We start from the raw sequence: 19,858 nt of genomic DNA, 5'->3' as shown, positions 1-19,858 counted from the left end.
ACTGCTCAGACAATGCCAAGTACATTTGAGAAATGCACAGGGAGAAATTGCCTGGGCCTTACCATAATGTTGTTCAAAAAGAATAGAAACTTCATATACTCCATGATATCAATTTATACGAAGGGAATAAAAACATATTGTTTACTAGTTTAATGTTATATTGTTTTAAATTTAAACTTTCATAAAATGTATATACTTTTTATATTGAATTCAAAGGGCTCAGTATATTAAAATGAATTTTTTTCTATGTGCGAGTGATTATATTCTACAATATATGGGTTCTGCTTACATTGCTTTGGCCCGAAACTTTTTGCGCCATATTAACTGGGCTTATTTATTAAACACGTTCTGGCCAAGCACAGATGCTAGGTCTGTTGGCTCCAACCTCTCCATCGAGTGCCTCCATTTGGCCCAGTACGCAGTACGTGTGCATACCAAATGGGTATCCCGGCCAGGTCCTGACTCCTGGTTCCGGCCATTGCAAAACATGGCTCGCTGACCGGCTGTTTGTGGCCTCAATAAATCAAGCGGAATTAAGTCATCAATAATGGAAAGACATAAAGCAGCCAGAGTCGAGCACTAGTTGGAAGCTGTTTGCATTGCGTAACGAGAGTGGGGGAGTTGGGCAGTTTGGCTAGAAAATACTTCTGAGGGCCATAAAGAAATGCAAATTGTTGGGGGATGTGTTCAATATGTCGGTTTTGCGAATCGAGGTCCTTAAATGTTCAACAGTTGTTGAACTAGTTGCAAAATAACAGGTTTCAATATGCTTATACTCAGCTTACTTGTTTCAAATACCCTTGTATCTCACATTTTTTGGTACTCCGATCATTGGTGTTTGTGTGCTAATATTTATACCAAAACGCTGATTAATTCCTTTAGAAGCAAACACTTGTCGCTTACTCGGAATCGAAAACAATAAACATTGGCTAATTGCTTTAAACAAATTGAAGATCAATTTGTTGGGTAATTCTGGTTAGACAACCCGGATTGTCTCAGAACGGCTAGTAATCAACACGAAAAAGCGAAATAAAAGGCCATAATGATTATTTATTAGCCGGTCGATGTTAAATATGCAAATAAATAATTGCTACTATCGGTGACTTTGTGTGAAATACGAACTCACAATAGTATGGACTTTAATGGCTAATAGGGGGATTTCCTCGAATGCGATTTTCATACCGGTATTTTCTCAAGTGACGTATTAAATGTAATTCAATAATTTAAATTCAGTTGCTGCCCGATGAAATGACATCATGGCAAAATATACGCCGCACGTTTTGCGAGTATAAAAAGTATACTCGTAATAATTAAAAAATATATACGTCGACTTCATTGTTATTATTCAGACTGGCATGAGGCTTCCAGTTTGCCTGGCTTAATTAGAAACTCATTCACATGAGCGACTTTGAGTTTCAATTCACACTTGGCATTTATCTCGGCCAGATGGCTCATTTCTCTTGGCCATTCTTTTGACTCATTCAGCAGCCCAGAATCAAGATACTGCTTTTCTTGTCAATTTGGTCGCTCTTCGAAGACAAATTCATAAATATTTTAATTAAAACTCGAGCGAGTGGCAAGTCCAATGTTGTTCTAAGCTAAGAAGTTTTCATTGCAGGCTCGGAAAACGGAAACGTTTTCTACAACGTCATCAGAAACGCATAACATTTCGGAAAAAGGGGGAAAACAGGAAGCAAACTTTTTGGCGCAAGTTCAGCGAAAATTTCGCTGCAAAGAGAAATTTAACTAATTCCATTATGCATAAAAGTGTAAAAAAAAAGAAAAATGTATAAAACGGCATTTGGAAAATGTTAAACAAAAATGTGAAAACTTTGCCCTCCTTGCTGCGCCGGGCCAATGGAATTTTCCTTGGCTCGGACAACGGCAACGTGGAAATTTGCTGGCAGAACTTGCTTTAATTCCGCTCGAAAACTGACGTTTTGTTTATTTAAAAGGCGCACATAATTCGGCGAATAAATGCCGGGCACTTGATAGCCAATAAAGGCTTGAACTTTGCCAAATTTAAGTGCTAAGTGGATATTGAAGCTTATTTCTGGAGAAAGAGTTTAAAGTTTGGTAAGTCGAAAGATCTTTAAAATTGTATTAGTTTAAGTTATAAATTTTATTACTCACTGTGTAAATGAACTTGGATAGCACACTTGAATCGCTCACTCACTCCATTTCACATAACCTACCCCAAGTACAAAAGTCTTTTTCTTCTAAGATTTTGAGGCAAAAATCCTATTTATAACCAAAATGAAATCATTAAGCGGCTTTTACTGTCAACGCAAATGGCACGCAAACATTTCAAAAGCAATTCACAGTCTGGCATAGGAAATAATAACGAATACAGAAGCGAGTTCTGTAGGCGGAAAAATGGCGACGACCCACCGAAAGTTGCCATGCAATTGAGTTGAAAGACAAACAATGGCGCAAGGAAAACTCGGCGGAAAAAAGGGAAATCGGTGGCGAGCTCCTCTGAAAAGCTGTTGCCACAATAAACGACACGATTCTTTCACTCACTTACCCAGCCAGTGGCAGTGAGTTCGTCAATTACATTGATTTCGTGTGCGGTTGTGTCTCTGCGAGAATTTCCACCTGCCGGAAAAGCTCAGCGGAAAGGGGAGTGAAAAGTCAGGGGCGGGGGGGGGGGGGGTATTGCCAGCGGAAAACCCAGCCGTCGCCATTGTCACCCTCGTCGCATTTTGATTTGTCTATCTGCCGTTTAATAATACAAAGTGTCTTTTGCTGCGATTCCCCTTCCCAAATATTTTCGACAATTTCCTTCGACAACAACGACGGTGATTGACTTTTGTTTGCCATCACCATTTTCATTACTATTTTCATTTTTCACGTCCCGTTGTGTGGTCCTTCCTTGTTTTGCCGCAAACTTGTTTACCTCGATGTTATTTACTCGTCATAATGATTTTTCCATCAGGCGCTTAGCATCGCAATCGAAATCGCAGTCGTTTTGGGCCCCCATTGTTGGCGCCCCAATTCACCTTTGTGCCAAAAATGTCAATTGATGCGTGCCGAATTCGCTCCATTCGGCAACGTTTATGTGGCTCATGTTTTACGGGGCGTAAAAAGTGTCATTAGAGCAGATAAATACGTGTAATTTGGGTGGGAAATCATCTAAAGCGATGATGTGTGTTTCACATGAATGCAAATTTTAAATTGTATCTTTTGGTTGTCTATTCTATCATTGTATCGCATTGAAAGTACTTTTACGTGGGTGTCACAAAATCAACTTTGATTTGAATTCCATAAATAACACTTCAGTTGTCTAAAAGTATATAAAACATATTTGTACCAGTTAATCAAATACAATTAAACTAATTGTATTACTTTGAAAATATCTCTTTAAATAAGTATATATATACGTTACATTCTATACATTTACGTTACATTCTATCGACTTTACTGGTTTGAATATGTTTCCATCCAGCATGAGTCCATGAAACCGTAGAATGCATTTTTAAAATTCAGTAACCGCAGCCAAATTAATTTTCAACCGACTGTCGCGTGGGCGTGACAAATGCAGACAAAGTAAATTGCATAATTGCAGCTTTATTAAATTTAATAAAAATTCATACATATGCCAGTGTCGACATACCACGCCCCTCCTGCGACGGCGAGGGGCGTTTGGTGAATCCCGCACCCTTTATTCACATCCGTTAATCGACTGCACTTTTGCATCCCGTTGACTGCGCACAGATGCCGCCTCCTTTATGCCAGGATTCCCGTATCCTTTGGCAGAGATGCCAAAAGGAGAACGCTGTGTGACTTCGTGGACCAAATGTCCAAAAGGGCCATATTCAACCATATATGACGGGAGGAAAGTTGAACGGGCAGCAGTGGATCGGATCCTGGGCGCAGGACCTGTGGCCAGTGCACGTCCTTTGTTGCCAGTCGCATTCGCGAAGCCCACACCTTGCCACCCCCTAGCCTTGTGGTTATTATTTTTTTTTTTTTTTTGCATTCACATTTTTGTATTCCATTTAATTTGGCGTTTGCTCCTGGCTTTGGCCTTTTATTCGGTTGCTTCCTTACCCATCCTGTCACTTTCGAGCGTAATTTTAATAAAGTTCGCCGCGATTTTTTGTTGTCCGGGTAGTCAATTGTAATCTCCCAGCGATAAGTAAACAAACGCGGTGGACAGGGGGTGCAGTCTGCTCCTGAGTTGCAATTGCAACTGGATGGCCGAGTGCTTTCGCATTTTCTTTTTGCGCAGACTTTTCCCCCTCTTTGCGAGTATGAATATTACTGAGTGATAAGACCAGGGGACTGCAATTAATTGTGAGTGTTGCCATACAGATCCCACTGCGGATGCGGATGTGTGCGGATGCTGATGCTGATGCGCTGGTATTATTCAATCTATTTTATTTAAGTTTTCCATTAAGCTTTATTTAATTGCGAATGGCATTGCCTGGCACTTGTCTGGATGCAGGGAATAAAGTTTATAGATTGAAGTTGTATTACTTTAGCCACTGTATATATATTTGTGTAAGACTTTAATAATAAAAACAAGCGAGTAGTTCTGTAATTATTTAAAGAAGCATTCTAAATACTTAATAATACGCAGCTTGAAATATGTAAAGCTATTAGCTTTTCGCACTCAACTAACCATATTGCTCGATAAATTACATTTTTGAGTGCCTAGTCAAGTGTAAAGATGATCTGGGGAACCGGCCAATTAGTGCACCCATGTGGGGCTGGCTCCCGATTTAGTTGAAAGGGTGAAATGGGTGGGTCAGGCTGCATCGGCGCCATCAAAGTAATGCTCATCGTGTGTGCCATTGGCAGAAATGCCCACTCCTCGCCGCCGGAGTCGCGATACAAGTGGACTACGGTGAGTGTCGGGCTAATAGCGACTACGCTCCCTTCTCCTTAATACACTTCGGAAAAATATTCAAAACTTATCATGAAAATGAATGCATGGAGTAGGAGAGTAAATAGAGTAGAGAGTATTAAATAGAATTTTTTTAATCTGTTAAAAATTAAAATTAAAATATATATTGCACTTTTTTCTGTGCATTCTATGCATGGCCATTAGATGGACTGGCTGGAGGCCCAGAATGTCAGCCACGAAGTGCACAATGTGACCACGGCGGATGGCTACCAGCTGCAGTTGCAGCGTCTGCCGCGACTGGGAGCTAAGCCGGTGCTCCTGGTCCATGGATTGCTGGGTTCCTCTCTGGGATGGGTGTGCATGGGGCCCGAACGGAGTTTGGGTAAGCAGGTGGGCACTTCCGGTAACATTTGTACACCTAAATACAAGTCAGTAGGTAAATCTTAAAAAAATGCATTGTCAGTGGGTTTTGGTGGAATCTAAAACTTAAAATTGTATTTCAACAACTTTCGTACATTGTGGCCTTACTGAATTGCACTTTGATATATCTTTATATGAAACCCTATATTTTCTTTCGGTGTACAGCCTTCCAGCTGCACCACCGCGAATACGACGTGTGGCTGGCGAATCTGCGCGGAGTGTCGCCCTACGGACGGCAGCACATCGACTTGACCGACGTGATGGTCGAATTCTGGCGCTTCAGCTTCCACGAGCATGGCGCCTACGATTTGCCAGCCATAATTGACCACATGGCGAAGGTCACAGGCGGCGAGCAACTGGCCAGCAGAGGAGGTCCTGGCCAGGATGAGGAGCAAATACACCATCAGGTGGTACTAATTGGACACTCCCAGGTGAGCGCTGCTTACTTTCAGCTGGCTAACTCATCCTTCAAAATATGCTCTTAGGCCTTTAATGCGTTCCTGGTGCTTTGTGCGGTGCATCCACGTTTTAACCAGCGCATTCAGCTCATACAGGCACTGGCACCACTGGCTCGACTGCATCGTCAGGTGAGATTCGACTCCTTCCAGGTGCGGCGCCTCATGAAGTTTATCAAGGTAATTGCTGGAAATTTACTTTGTTTAGTTAGCGGGCTTGGTGTTGGCGAAAGACTTGTCAACCTTAGCTTAAACTTCCATTTAGAATTCACTTAATCATTATCAGTGTGTGCTGCACATTTATTTCTTTGGTCTGTTATAATAGTTAGCTTTTACAAATGGCATTTTAGTGACTTCAGCCTCGTAGAGCTTGTCTCGAACCTTGAACTCCACCTTTGTGCCGGGTGCTTTTAGATTCTCTGCCACATATCCCATAGCAATGTTGCGTCCAGCACTGGGACTTGGGCAGCCACTAGTCACCTGACCCACCTGCTGACCCTGACTAAAGATGGCCACTCCGGAACGAGCTGGCGGTGGCTTGGTGCCCAACATCTGGAGACCCACTCGCCTCCGGCTGACGCCCTCCTTCAGCTGGCCAAGGATCACGTCAGCTCCTGGAAAATCGCGGGTTGTGCGGCGTCTTTTGGTTACCAACCAGGCAAGAGCCGCCTCCACGGGTGTCGTCTTAGAATCGATATCACTGCCATACAAGCAGAGACCCGCCTCCAATCGCAGGGAGTCTCTGGCTCCCAGACCAGCAAGCTTGAGGACTCCACTCTCAAGAAGAGATTCAGTGAGCTTCTGTGCCTGGCTGGATGCCACCGATATCTCCACACCGTCCTCACCGGTGTAACCACATCTCGTGATCCTGACATTGGGGATTCCAGCCAATGTGGTGACGAAGGAACTCATGAAGTAGAGTTGATCGAGAGAAGCTTTCCCGGTAAGTAGTTTCGATAGTTCCTTGGCCACTTGAGGACCCTGGACGGCTACTAGAGATTGATCGGCGGGTGTGAGGAATTCAATGGATACGTCTTTTCCCTGGGACTTAAAATTATCCTGAAAATTCGAAACATATATTTATCCTTCAAAAGTGCAATGTAATACGAACATACCACAGCTGTCTTCATTATGCCCATGTCCTGTTCTTTCATCGCCGCATTGGAGACCACATATAGCTCCTTTTCGCTGACTTTGTTCACGATGAGATCGTCCAGGATACCGCCCGCCTCGTTGGTGAAGACGGTGAGGCTACCACTGCCCTCCGGCGTGCCCAGAATGTCCGCAGTGCAAACCGACTCCAGACAGGCGGCCGCATCCTTGCCGAAAATCCGGGATTGCAGCATGTGCGACACGTCGAAAATGGAGCCCACCTGACGGGTGTGCAGGTGGGAGGCTATAATGCTCTGATCCGAATACTGAACCGGCAGAGCATAGCCTCCGAAGTTCACGATCTTTCCGCCTTTCTGCACGTGGAAATCGTAGAGGGCGGTGCGCTGACCCTCGCCGGCGGCGGAGGAGGCGTGGCGCAGACCGCCGAGGGCAGCGGGCAGTCGATAGCTTAGTCTGAACATCGCGCAGTGACTGAAGCCCGGATCGAGAGCACTGCCAAGAGCAGATCTTTGAGATACACCTAAAGAAATTTAACTAGCTTTGAAGTACAAAAATTTGTATTTGATTTGTATATCAGGATTTTTGGTCAATAAAGGTTAGATATGGTAATAGTATGAAACAATCAAGATTAAATGTTGGTTTTACAAAGTTGAGTGCTCGAGGAAACCATATGTTTTTCTCAGTGTTGCTGATAACAGCCTGACCGCTTGACATTAGAGAGATTAGGGAACTTCTGAGAGTAGGAGAGACTTTGAGATTATTTAGAGAAATAGGTACACTCGGTGATAACCCCCTGGTGTGACTCTAAATATGTTTTGGTGGATCTTGATGCTATGGAAAGTAAAACCAATCAGCTGAGTGGAATCTATTCCAGTGGAAATTTTATAAAAAGGGCAATGCATTTTCGTGAAAAGAAATACACTTGTTTATAGAAGAAAAGTAATACATTTGTTTATAGAAGATAAACTAAAAATTGAACTTGTGGTATAATGCTACTTAAATAAAATGAATATATAAATAAATAAAGTTTTTATATTAATAAGCATTTTAGTCTGAATATTTAATATTTTATAAATATAACAATTTTCTTGCTTGCAGAAACGCCAGAAGGCATACAAGTTCGAGATCTTTCCACCTGGCTACTTTCGAAAAGTATGCCAAGCCAAACGAGATCTCTGCGAATATTATGCCAAGCAGTTGGTAGGCAGCGCTCAAAACAACAAAAAGGTAAAACATTTATACTTATTTAATGAATTTGAATACCCACTAGCTTTAATATCCTTTTCCAGCTGTTAGAAGCCTTTAACTACGAGTATCTACTGCAAGGCGGTTCTCCGCGGGAAATCAAACACTTGCAGCAGATATGGAAATCGGGTGATTTCATCTCCTATGACTTTGGGACCGCGGAGAACTTGCAAGTATATCACAGCGTGGAGGCCCTCAGTTACAATATAAGCCAGATCACAGTGCCGATCATATTGTATTTCGGGGAAACGGATGCTATTGCCACACCGGAAGGAGTCCATGCCATATATGCCAGAATGCTGAGGTCGGTGAAGAGTGTGCGGAGGATCAACTCCAAGAAGTTCAATCACTTGGACTTCCTGATTTCCGGCGATGTTAAGAGCCTGGTCAACGACAAATTAATCGAGCATATGGAACAGTTTTTCGATGGGCGCTTGCCCTACGTAATTGAATGACCGCCAAAATTATATAAAAAAGGCCCATTATAACAGAAATAACAGAAAATAATTGCCCAGCGAAATGCTTTATTTACCTTGGCAGTCGTCCAAAATGCCAATTATGTAATGCGGTAGCCAAACCATTAAAAAAAAATATACATATATATATGTATAATTCAAAAAGGCAGCCGCCACAACTGGTCGACACTTTTACTTTCTTTTGATGGCCAACAATAAAGTTATCTGTTACCAGTGTTGGTTGTTGTGGCTTTGGCCAAAAAGGTTTCGGTTATTAAGCTATTTCGATGGTAAAATGAGAGACGATAAATAATGATAATTACCTTGGTGGAAATGTTTGGACCTACTTTACAACAGTGGGTGTAAACAAAGTACCTTAGGTATCAAAATGTTATCAACATTTATCTACTTATATCTCTTTGATTGCTGTTATTTTTTGGAAAATAATCTCAGATAAATAAATTATTATAAACCATTGGGCTTTATGTCATCATAAAATACAATTTTACAATTGTGTGAACATTTGTGATTGATAAGATATTTGTGGGCTCCATTGAACATGGTTCAATTTGACAATTGCTTTTGTCTCTGGCTCGACGCTTTACTGTACTTGCTGCACTTGATAAGTTTCTTGTTTCCGATTGATACGCCCTACGCATTCGAAGTACACCCTCCCCCTCCTCGGAGACCCACTGATTTGTACCCATATTTAATTAACTGGCCCAAAAGGTAAAACGTAATCGAAATGTAAACAAAACAAGCTAACACGTCACAGTGCGCAATGTTGTTGTCTGATCGAAAGTTTTTCGTATTTCGGCATTCTTTTTATTATTTCGGTTTTTTTTTTTTATTTGCTGCAGGGTCTCTGCAGAAGTTGGTCGATGTGGTTTTTGTAATCGGCGGTTCGAACCGTTGACAGTTTTCGAATTGGTCTTCAGTTGAGTTCGCGTCGCGCTGCGTTGAGGTTGAATTCCGCCAAGAGATTCGCTTCCGTGAAAGTGAAACTCGCAGATACTTGTGGCTAAATTAAGATGCGGTGCAGCCTGAGGATGCAGTTGCTCCTGCTCCTGGGACTCTGTGTGTTCATCTCCAGGATCCAAGGCCAGCTGATTGGCGGCGAGGAGGACGAAGAGGACGAGGAGGAGGAAGAAGAAGAGGAGGAGAGCGTCGAGGACGAAACGCCGGAGGATCGACTGCAGCGCAAGAACATCAAACAGGATTCGACTCTCAGTGTGGTATGATATAAATTGAAACTTCTCCAGTGCTATAAAAAACATCAGAAAAAGAAAAAAATTCAATAATCAGTAAAAGATATTATTAACACTTTAGCATCACAAAAAGGGCTGCTATATATATATATATCTTAAAGAGACAGTTGTATTGTGGAAAATAATGTCTTGCGCTTCCCAATAATTACTGAAAAATCTTTTCATAGCCAAGTGGAAGATTACTCCTCTTTTTACGGCCATTATCATCACTTCTCACCCATTTCGTCATCAGGACAAATTAATCGCCAAGTACGGCTACGAGTCGGAGGTGCACCATGTGACCACCGAGGACGGATACATTCTCACCATGCATCGCATCCGCAAGCAGGGCGCCCCGCCCTTCCTCCTGCAGCACGGACTCGTGGACAGCTCGGCGGGATTTGTGGTAATGGGGCCCAACGTGAGCCTGGGTAAGTGCCATTCGCGTCGTCCGTGATTAATGGCCAAGTGATTACGACCGAAGTCCACTTTGCAGCCTACTTGCTGGCCGACCACAACTACGATGTCTGGCTGGGGAACGCGCGTGGCAATCGCTACTCGAGGAATCACACCACCCTCGACCCGGACGAGTCCAAGTTCTGGGACTTCAGTTGGCACGAGATCGGGATGTACGACTTGCCAGCGATGATTGATCACGTGCTAAAGGTGACCGGATTCCCGAAACTGCACTACGCCGGCCACTCGCAGGGATGCACCTCTTTCTTCGTGATGTGCTCCATGCGTCCAGCCTACAACGACAAGGTCGTTTCCATGCAGGCCCTCGCACCCGCCGTTTATGCCAAGGAGACCGAGGACCACCCCTACATTCGGGCCATCAGTCTGTACTTTAATGTGAGTAACAATAAAAGTATAGTTTTCCTATATCATGATAAAGAACATATTTCCATTACATAATTTAGAGCCTGGTAGGCAGCTCGATTAGGGAGATGTTCAATGGGGAGTTCCGGTTTCTATGCCGGATGACGGAGGAGACGGAACGGCTGTGCATCGAGGCCGTATTTGGAATAGTGGGTCGCAACTGGAACGAGTTTAACAGGGTAACTTTATGCTTAAGTTTCAACAAGAGTACGTATTTACTTTCAAGATTTGTTGCAGAAAATGTTCCCTGTGATCCTGGGTCACTACCCGGCAGGAGTGGCTGCCAAGCAGGTGAAGCACTTCATTCAGATCATCAAGAGCGGTCGCTTTGCTCCTTATAGCTACAGTTCCAATAAGAATATGCAGTTGTACAGGGATCACCTGCCACCTCGTTACAACCTGAGTCTGGTGACGGTGCCCACTTTCGTGTACTACTCTACCAATGATCTGCTTTGCCACCCCAAGGATGTGGAGTCCATGTGCGATGACCTGGGCAACGTGACGGGCAAGTACCTGGTGCCGCAGAAGGAGTTCAACCACATGGACTTCCTCTGGGCCATCGATGTGCGAAAAATGCTCTATCGCCGTATGCTGCAGGTCCTCGGAAAAGTGCCAGAGGGCTCGCCAGAAGAGGCTAATCGATCCAGAAGGGAAATCCGGGGAAAATTCATACGTTCTTAATTGTGTTACCTCTTCTTGGACATATTTATTTTGTAACTATAAGTATTTATTTCTACAATAATATTATAAACAAAACTCTGTGCTTCGTATTTATTACCATTCCGTGCGTAAAATTATCACATAGAGTGTCGATTTCAGATTCATATTAAAAATAACGAAGCCACTTGGCAGTACCAATTTAAATATTTATTTATTTATTTGCTCTTCGTTGTACTTTGCTTTAAATATGGAAAAGATGCCCGCATTTGCATAGCATTTGGCATTCGCAAGTGTGCATGGGCAACTCCGGCGGAAGCGGAAGTCAAGTGTTTCTTTCGCCCCACAAAAGCCGTAACAGATTTTGCATCAACATCATCCAGCTGGCGGGCCAAGATACATGCATTTGTAAGCAGATTTCCTGCGAGCACAATTTTCCATTTTCCCCAGTGCTTTCCAGTGGGCCAACAGCTGACACCGGGGCCAAGAAGCTGCCGCATTTCCCTCCTTTCTTGCACCCCCGCCCGACCTTCCGCCAGCTATAGTTTCTTGGGCTCTTAGCCCACATTGTCTTGCCATTTGCATTTGGGTGGAGCTCAGCTACGCTCAGCTGCGCTTTTCCTGCAACACCAGCAGCCAAGTTAAGTGAAAAACTGTGTCTAAGCTTGCGCCAAGCGGCAACTGGCACGTGGCTCAGATCGATTGTACGGTACCGAATTTACTAAGTTCCCTACTTAGTTGCGTATAATTATCTTAAAGAAAAACTTCCGTATACAGTATTTAAGCTGTAAGTCTTGTTCTACTGGTTACACGTATGAAATATTTCTGAAAATTCGTTTCATTTTGACGCACTACTATAGTCGTCATAGCAGATGTAAAAATAATGCTAATTTTATCAGTCTTGGGTGAGGGAAATTAATTATGGGATAAATATAGGCACGAAAAAGTTGAATAACTTATTGCGATGCCAAGAATACTCTGTATATTTTAATGAGCATGTGTTGAAGATGTTTAGGTAAAAACTATGAAACTTTTATGAGAATGTAGAAAGTATCAATATGATAGTAAACTGGATTTGCACTTAAGCAAGATGATAAAAACTAAAATGTATGGAAAGTTTGCTGTGACTATTTCTGCAAGATCGGATTGACCTTAATTTTGCAGATTCTGCACCACACGTGTTATATTTATACATTTGTGAATCCCCTGAACAGAATAAGCACCTCCCAGTCAAAAAACTATGATAAATGCTAAGGAACTGGTTTCCCTCTGTATTTTTGTTCGTATTGATTAACGAAGAAATCGTCACGAAATTTGTTCACTTACAGTTTAACCTCTGTTAGTGTGCACATTAGGTAGTTTCAAGTTTTTCCATTTCAGATATTTATTGCATTTTATTTAACAGCAATTTGATTTATCTTTAAGATGTCGAAATGAAATGAAGTTTTAACAAATTCTAATTTATTTGGAGCTTTTCGAGGTAGCGAAGCTTGCCTGTAGTGGCTTTGACGTCATTACTGCTAGGCGCATTTTCGGTTCTATAAAAGCAAGCCGTTTTCTCGGAAAGCAGTTAGTAAAATTGAGACAATGGCTCCCACGGGATTGTATTTACTTCTAACTGCCTGCTGCGTATCCTTGGCATCCGCCGGATTCGGACTGGGCTTCGGTGGTGCTAGCCTTGGATTTGGAGGCGGAAACGGTGGTGGCTCGGCTCAAGCAAGTCTGCCTGGATTGAGTCTGGGTGGGGAATACAACAGAGGATCTTCTGGATCGGTTCTGAATCAGGCTGCCAATGGCATTCTGGGCGCTGCTTCGACTGGAGCCAATGTCGTCCACTCTGCCGGATCCGCAGCTGCTAGTCACGGAGCTCAGGCTGCCAATGCAGTGCTAGGAGCAGCTGGATCTGGAGTAGATGCCGTCCATTCTGCGGGATCAACAGCTGCTGCTCACGGAGCTCAGGCAGTGAACGGGATATTGGGCGCTGCTTCGACTGGAGCCAATGTCGTTCATTCCGCCGGATCCGCAGCTGCCAATCACGGAGCTCAGGCTGCCAATGCAGTGCTAGGAGCAGCTGGATCTGGAGTAGATGCCGTCCACTCTGCGGGATCAACAGCTGCTGCTCACGGAGCTCAGGCAGTGAACGGGATATTGGGCGCTGCTTCGACTGGAGCCAATGTCGTTCATTCCGCCGGATCCGCAGCTGCCAATCACGGAGCTCAGGCTGCCCATGGAGTGCTAGGAGCAACTGGATCTGGAGTAGATGCAATCCATTCAGCGGGATCAACAGCTGCTGCTCACGGAGCTCAGGCAGTGAACGGAATTTTGGGAGTGGCCGGAACTGGAGCTAATGTTGTGCACTCGGCAGGATCGACGGCCGCATCTTACGGAGCACATGCTGCTCACGGAGTTTTGGGAGCTGCTGCGACTGGAGTCAATGCTGTGCATTCTGCAGGTGTAACGGCGGCGGATGAGGTACACAAAGCGTCTTCTCAGCACAGTGGGTCAGGATCTGCTTCCCTAGGAGTTGGACATTTGAATATTCAAACCTCTGGCAACAGTGGTAGCAAGACGAATACTGCACACTTGACCATCGGCACTTCCGGCGTCTCGGGTTCCAGTGACCTTCATCATAGCGCCGGATCAGCAACTGTTAATGCAGCCAATGCAGTGCTGAATGCAGCGGAAGCTGGAGCAGCAGGATCGACAGGTGCCGCTCATGGAGCACAGGTTGTCAACGGAGTTTTGGGAGTTGCAGGAACCGGAGCCAATGTTATCCATTCCGCAGGAACAATTACTGCCGCTCATGGAGCTCAGGCAGCAGACACAGTTGCCAGTGGCGTTGTCAACGGTGCAACCTCTGGTTCCGGAGCCAATTCTGGTCACTTGAGCATCGGATCATCTGGAATTTCCGGATCCAGCTCAGGCTCCCTTGGCAATGCCAAAATCACTGGATCTTCGTCAACTGGTGCACACCATACTGGATCTGTTCAGGCTGGTTCTGCTAAGATCACAGCTGGACATGGGAAAATCGAAACCTCTGGCTCGAATTCCGGCACTGCTGGCCACATTAATGTAGACGCCACTGGAGCCAGTGAAAAGAAAACTTCTTCTTCATATCATAAATCTGAGTCCACGATGGTCTCTTCTGGGCATTCATCCACTTATTCCTCAAAAACCGAATCATCCAAATTCAGTGCTGGTCAATCCCACATTAGTTCTGGATCCGCAACCATTGGAGCCTCTGGAACGCACGCTGCATCTGCCCACATCAAGACAGAAAACAAGAAAGTTGAGTCATCGGGATCAAGCTCTATGCACGCCGGATCAGGTTCTGCTTCCATCGGTGCTGGTCATCTGAATGTCCAATCTGCCGGAACTACCGGATCCTCCGAAGCTGCTTCAAACCACGCATCTATTGGTGTAGGACACCTGAACATTGGAGCAACTGATTCCGCCTCTAAGGGATCCTCTGCCCTCGGTTCATCTGGCCACTTGAGCATCGGATCAGCTGGAATCTCAGGATCTGCTGGTTCTGGAGCCTCTGGATCACACACTGGATCTGCCCACATCAAGACAGAGCACAAGAAAGTTGAGTCATCGGGATCTAGTTCCCTGCACACCGGATCAGGTTCTGCCTCCATCGAAGCTGGTCATCTAAATATCCAATCTGCTGGAAGTACCGGTTCCTCTCAAGCTGCATCTATTGGTGTCGGACATCTGAGCATTGGATCAACTGATTCCGCTTCTAAGGGATCCTCTGGCACTGGATCATCTGGTCACTTGAGCATCGGATCAGTTGGAATCTCTGGATCTACTGGCTCTGGCGCCGGATCATCCAAGATCAACGCCGGACATTTGAGTATCGGAACCTCTGGAAATTCAGGATCTGCTTCACTTGGAACAAATGGCCTGTCAATAGGAGCAAACGGACACAACTCTAACACAGCTGGATCGATTGGACTAGCCGGTGCCCACGAGGCTGCGTCTCTGGCCCATGGAGTCGCCAGTGGTATACTGACCCCTGCTGTGGGTTCGGGAAGTCTCTCTCTCGGTGGTAGCACTGCCTCCTTGGGATCGAGCGGATCTGCCAGCCAAGGAGGATATCGCCAGGGAAGTATCAGTCTGGGAGGAAATGGTCTAAGCCTTGGTGGCAATCTCGGCGGGAACTCTGGAAGTGCCGGAATTGGATTGGGTGGCGCTCACCTTGGAGGATCCATTAACCGTGGCGGCGGCCTTTTCCTTGGCTAATTTTAAGTTACCTCTAATATTTCAAAGTATTCTACACTTAAATTCTATAATTAAAATTTGAACGCGACCTTTAAAGCGAATGTCTACATTGTACAATACATTAAGCTGACATTAAAGATTTGATCTAAAGCTTATTAAAAAGTGACATGTACAATAAAAAAAAAGTTTATCATTCAATTCATACAACGATTCGCTGACCAATAATTATTAATCTTTAGTATTAATGCAAAGTCCACGGTGAAAATGAATTTATTTGGCCACATTAGAATATAAATACACCATAAAGTACTATTATTATAAATTATGTGTGTGCTTTAAGATCGCGTACTAATTAAAATGTTCGCCAAATAAACATTATGATGGTGTTTAATAATTTTATATAATTCATCACTCTGTGTGGCGTCTGTATTTTCACTCCATCAAACCGAGTGACGTAGACCCCAAGGGTCATTGTCGTAACCATCAACCGCCTCCGAATATCATCTTATTGAAAATCAATCTAATCTTGGGCGAGTCGAGATTCAATGCAACTGATTCCGAGGTAATCGATAATTAAAATGGTTTACATAAGACTTAGCGACTGAATGTACCGGACTATGACGAGGTCGGAATACCCTCTTTTTGCCCTAGCCCACGTTCAAGCCACATTTGATCTTCCATTAGGAATATGTGCTTACTCGTTTATTTTGGTAAATCAACAATGGTAATCGGGCTTAGATATCATTAAGTTAATTCATCATTACTGATGGCTAACATGAATCTCCCGCGGGTTGCACACGCCTTCCAAATATTCGGTTCTCCCTAGGGTATAATGTAATTTCCGCCTGTAGACAATCGAGAATATTAAAATGGAACTCGTTTGTGTGTTCTCCACGGGTGCAAAGTACACTGTGCTACAGGTGTGCACTCTCATTTATAATTAATATTAACTATAATTACTGTTTTAAAGGTTTTTAAAATTCTCAATATATTACTAAATTTGAAGAGACTATTGTGGATTAATATTTTGAGATGGTATACAACTGAAATAAAATCAAACTTCTTTGTAACAAATATTGTACTGAAATGGATTACTAATCCATTTGATTATTCTTTGTTGTCCAGTGCAGTCTGAGTTTTTGCCTGGCCTGACCCTAGGATCCCAGCATTGGGAACGTGACTGAGTTCTGTTCTTTTTTCGCGCTCTGCGAAATTTTTGCAAGTATTTTGCTATTATTTGTGCTTTTTGCACATCGGAGAGTCTCTTATAAAAGCCGGCATCTTTCCAGGGAGCCCAGTTAGTCAGCTGCAGGCAAAGGTTCCGATGCGTCTGTTTATAGTGCTGAGTGTTTGTGTGGCGTTAGCTTCCGCCGGAGGTTACGGCGGTGGAGGCGGAGGTGGTGGTGGTGGACACGCCGGAGCATCCGCTTCCTCGTCCGCTTCTGCCGGTGCGATTGGCGGCGGTGATGGAGGCGGTAAGCTCGGCGGAGGTTATGGATCTGGTGGTCACGGTTCTGGAGGACTTGGATCTGGCGGTTTCGGCTCTGGCGGTGATTTAGGACTTGGAGGCGGCGGTGTCGGAGGAGGTCCCTTCGCAGGTGGCCATGCTGGCGGTGGAGTGATCTCCGGCGGAGGTCATTCTGGAGGTGGAGGCGGATTCGGTGGCGGTCCCGGATTCGGATCAGGTGGTCATTCCGGTGGAGGAATCGGTGACGGCCCTGGATTTGGATCAGGTGGATATTCCGGAGGAGGTGGCGGAATCGGCGGTGGAGGTGGCCATTCTGGTGGAGGTAGCGGAATCGGTGGCGGCCCTGGATTTGGTGGCGGAATCGGCGGCGGAGGTGGCCATTCTGGTGGAGGCGGTGGAATCGGCGGCGGTCCTGGATTTGGTGGAGGAATCGGCGGATCCGGTAGCTCTGCATCATCTTCAGTTGGAGTTATTGGTGGAGGTCATGGCGGCGGAGGTCACGGCGGAGGAGGCTTCGGACCTGGTGGAGGAGGTGGAGGAGGCTTCGGACCAGGTGGAGGAGGCTTTGGACCCGGCATTGGAGGTGGCGGTGGAGGCTTTGGCCCCGGCATTGGAGGCGGATCCGGTGGTGGACACTTTGGTGGTGGTCTTAGCCACAAGCACAAAGGCCATGGAGGCGGAGGCGGCTTCAAAGGCGGATACGGCGGCGGCGGCGGCGGAGGCGGAGGCGGCGGTGGCGGCTACGGAATTGGACCTGCAGTCTCCTTAGGTGGCGGACCAGGCGGTGGTGGTAGCTACGGAGGTGGCTACGGAGGTGGCTCCGGAGCCTCTGCTTCAGCCAGTGCCAGTGCCTCAGCAGGAGCAGGCGGCGGCTATCATGGCTAGTCTGGATTACCCAAAGCCCAATATACCTGTAATTCTCCCAGTGGCTTAAAGTATTACATCAAAACCGATCAAATATAGTTTTTGTACTCAACAATTTTGGTGTACTATCATTTTTTGGCATTTTATTAGACACTATAATTTCTGAATCGGAGTAAGGACTAAATGCGTGAAAGACACGTTGTGTCCTTGATTCTGTCCCATTTATTCTTCGAGCCGTTTTCTTAGCGGTCGAAAGAAGACTTTTCCTGCTTTTTGGGGTTCGGAAAATCTGGCATGCAAAGTTTCCGCCAAAATTAATGGTCTATTAGAGGGAATGGAATGGTATGGTTTGGAGTTGTATTTGCGCCGACCGAAGACATTGATGCCACTCATGGTCACATAAATCTCTTAAATGGCCAGGACAGACTGCGCTGCTCTTGAGTTTTATGTGTCCCCCACAAACATTTATCATTAAGCAAAGTTTTACTATTGCAAATTGTTGCACACAATGGCAACAAATTGAAATCTTAAGCAAGCTCCTTTGCCTTCGCCATCGCCTCAGCTTTGGCTTCTCACTCGCAGGCTGAAAGTGCACTTTTATTGCCGGAGGAGCAGCATCTGTGTGCTCCTGGGCTCCGAGGTCTGAAGTCTGCAGCACGAAGTCCCTAGTCCGAGGTCCACAGTCCGTAGTCCGCAGTCCGGAGTCGGCAATAAACTGTGAGACCAATTTGCACAAGGACGATGAACCCCTGCGGTGCAGTTTTGCAACATGGAGTCGAAGAGGCGGAAGATGAGGGGAAAACCGGAAGTTGGGGCCAACAGACTGTTGGCGGTTTGCCACAGAGTCACTGCTGCTGCTGCTGCAACAGTTGTTGGCCTTTGTAGAACTGACAATATGGCCGGGCCCTTTGTTTGCTGCAATTTATGTTGGGCCATAAAATAAATGTGAAATGTTTATCAATGAGCCAATGCACTTTTTTTTTTTTAAACTACGGCTCATCTCAGGTGCGTTGCCTCAAAGTATGCGACAATAAGTTTCAATTTCATAAGCGATCTACTGGCCCCAAAATAGGCTATACACAATTTTTGGACCATTCGATTGCCAGCCAGCATTTAATTAAAATTAAATAATTCAGTCTGCACATTCAGCTAGATGTGTGGCTGGCTGGCTGGCTCGTATCCATATCGATATGTTGGCCAAATGGTTTTCTGGTCAGATCGCTTTGTTCATTAGCCCGCTGGCCGCATAATTGAAAAGTTTGCCCTGCCCGGGCGGGTAAAATTCAATTTGCCAAGTGGTGGTGAGGCGCGGAAAAACTATGGGAAATGCCAATAGCAATAAACGGCGTTTAAAATGCGAAAATATTACAGGACACTGATTGCGTGCGCTTGTGTGTGTGTGTGTGTTTACATAATTAACATGACGTTCATTAGTTGGCATTTTAATAATATTTCATGTCGCCATGGAAAATGATTCTGGCCGTCGGCTAATGTGATAATATTTCTATTTCGACCAGTCTCCGATTATTTCAATTTGATTGATTTTAATATACAAATATTTGCACTAGCAGTTCATTATTTAAGAGCTCTCGTTATTTATTTAAATGCAAATGCATTACAATTCGGGAGCCAGTCGTTTGCATTGCCAGCTTAGACAGCTAATTATGTAAAGAGTTCGAATCGATTGTTTGGCAATTGCGAGATACTGCGCCATTTCACTGCCATTAATTATGGAACACAAAGAAGTCGCTCCGGGAAAAATCACATAATGCCCGAAGCTCAGACTTATATAATTGCCCAAAAAAAAGCCTCATCGCAAATGTGGCAAAAAAAAAAAACAAAAAAAAAAATAGAAAATATAAATAAATAAACGATCCCGTACCCGACCGGTTTCATTAGGCGATTATGTTACGGACTTTTTGCATAAGCCAAAGACGAAAAAAATATTCAAATGGGCTGGGAATTAATGACTTTAT

General features: G+C 44.7%; 5 protein-coding genes, 1 long non-coding RNA gene and 1 other non-coding gene across 10 annotated transcripts; 4 read left to right on the top strand and 3 right to left on the bottom strand.

Moving 5' to 3' along the window:
* Window positions 1–201: 201 nt before the first annotated feature.
* lncRNA:CR44407 (long non-coding RNA:CR44407) lies at window positions 202–834 on the bottom strand. Its single transcript, NR_124182.1, has one exon. It is a non-coding gene; the product is annotated as a long non-coding RNA:CR44407 (long non-coding RNA).
* A 647-nt stretch (window positions 835–1,481) lies between these two features.
* Window positions 1,482–8,995, top strand: Lip2 (Lipase 2; the record flags this gene model as incomplete). 2 transcript variants are annotated; one of them, NM_001298883.1, is made up of 6 exons in its annotated part: window positions 1,482–2,076; window positions 5,057–5,234; window positions 5,438–5,703; window positions 5,758–5,907; window positions 7,939–8,067; window positions 8,130–8,995. In NM_001298883.1, 5 exons carry the CDS (start codon window positions 5,057–5,059, stop codon window positions 8,538–8,540), a joined length of 1,134 nt encoding a protein of 377 aa, NP_001285812.1. In that variant the 3' UTR covers window positions 8,541–8,995. The 2 variants fall into 2 exon arrangements, with proteins under 2 accessions (NP_001285812.1, NP_524667.1); NM_079928.2 differs by lacking the exon at window positions 1,482–2,076 and adding an exon at window positions 4,745–4,852 and having other exon boundaries at window positions 8,130–8,700.
* On the bottom strand, window positions 6,005–7,314 carry CG6415 (uncharacterized protein). The gene is made up of 2 exons (NM_135597.3): window positions 6,843–7,314; window positions 6,005–6,786 (listed from the first exon to the last, which is right to left on the bottom strand). Exons 1-2 carry the CDS (start codon window positions 7,299–7,301, stop codon window positions 6,028–6,030), a joined length of 1,218 nt encoding a protein of 405 aa, NP_609441.1. The 5' UTR covers window positions 7,302–7,314; the 3' UTR covers window positions 6,005–6,027.
* Window positions 8,996–9,390: 395 nt separating the features above from the next.
* Lip1 (Lipase 1) lies at window positions 9,391–11,527 on the top strand. Of its 2 annotated transcripts, none has more exons than NM_078816.4 (5): window positions 9,391–9,775; window positions 10,041–10,218; window positions 10,284–10,639; window positions 10,708–10,845; window positions 10,904–11,527. In NM_078816.4, the coding sequence occupies exons 1-5, from the start codon at window positions 9,572–9,574 to the stop codon at window positions 11,345–11,347; spliced, it is 1,320 nt and encodes a 439-aa protein (NP_523540.1). In that variant the 5' UTR covers window positions 9,391–9,571; the 3' UTR covers window positions 11,348–11,527. The 2 variants fall into 2 exon arrangements, with proteins under 2 accessions (NP_523540.1, NP_001285811.1); NM_001298882.1 differs by having other exon boundaries at window positions 10,904–11,418.
* Window positions 11,528–12,739: 1,212 nt separating this feature from the next.
* asRNA:CR44181 (antisense RNA:CR44181) lies at window positions 12,740–15,877 on the bottom strand. The gene has a single exon (NR_073755.1).
* CG7300 (uncharacterized protein) lies at window positions 12,892–15,935 on the top strand. 2 transcript variants are annotated; one of them, NM_001201860.2, is made up of 1 exon: window positions 12,892–15,935. In NM_001201860.2, exon 1 carries the CDS (start codon window positions 12,911–12,913, stop codon window positions 15,569–15,571), a length of 2,661 nt encoding a protein of 886 aa, NP_001188789.2. In that variant the 5' UTR covers window positions 12,892–12,910; the 3' UTR covers window positions 15,572–15,935. The 2 variants fall into 2 exon arrangements, with proteins under 2 accessions (NP_001188789.2, NP_609440.2); NM_135596.4 differs by having other exon boundaries at window positions 12,892–15,726.
* Window positions 15,936–16,831: 896 nt separating this feature from the next.
* On the top strand, window positions 16,832–17,995 carry CG17108 (uncharacterized protein). The gene has a single exon (NM_135595.3). It carries the CDS (start codon window positions 16,875–16,877, stop codon window positions 17,901–17,903), a length of 1,029 nt encoding a protein of 342 aa, NP_609439.1. The 5' UTR covers window positions 16,832–16,874; the 3' UTR covers window positions 17,904–17,995.
* The last annotated feature ends 1,863 nt before the right edge of the window (window positions 17,996–19,858 follow it).

Source organism: Drosophila melanogaster, chromosome 2L (assembly GCF_000001215.4).
Source record: "Drosophila melanogaster chromosome 2L".
Lineage (NCBI taxonomy): Eukaryota > Metazoa > Arthropoda > Insecta > Diptera > Drosophilidae > Drosophila > Drosophila melanogaster.
Note: the sequence above shows the minus strand (reverse complement) of the source record. Positions and strands in the feature narration are given on the sequence as shown.

Bases quoted from the DNA above. Each gene is read 5' to 3' on its own strand.
- CG6415 (NM_135597.3), bottom strand. From the start codon at position 7,301: ATGTTCAGACTAAGCTATCGACTGCCCGCTGCCCTCGGCGGTCTGCGC. The intron at 6,787-6,842 runs GTATGTTCGTAT...TCGAATTTTCAG, and splicing joins GCATAATGAAGACAGCTGTG to GATAATTTTAAGTCCCAGGG.
- Lip1 (NM_078816.4), top strand. From the start codon at position 9,572: ATGCGGTGCAGCCTGAGGATGCAGTTGCTCCTGCTCCTGGGACTCTGT. The intron at 9,776-10,040 runs GTATGATATAAA...TTTCGTCATCAG, and splicing joins AGGATTCGACTCTCAGTGTG to GACAAATTAATCGCCAAGTA. The intron at 10,640-10,707 runs GTGAGTAACAAT...TACATAATTTAG, and splicing joins CCATCAGTCTGTACTTTAAT to AGCCTGGTAGGCAGCTCGAT.
- CG7300 (NM_001201860.2), top strand. From the start codon at position 12,911: ATGGCTCCCACGGGATTGTATTTACTTCTAACTGCCTGCTGCGTATCC.
- CG17108 (NM_135595.3), top strand. From the start codon at position 16,875: ATGCGTCTGTTTATAGTGCTGAGTGTTTGTGTGGCGTTAGCTTCCGCC.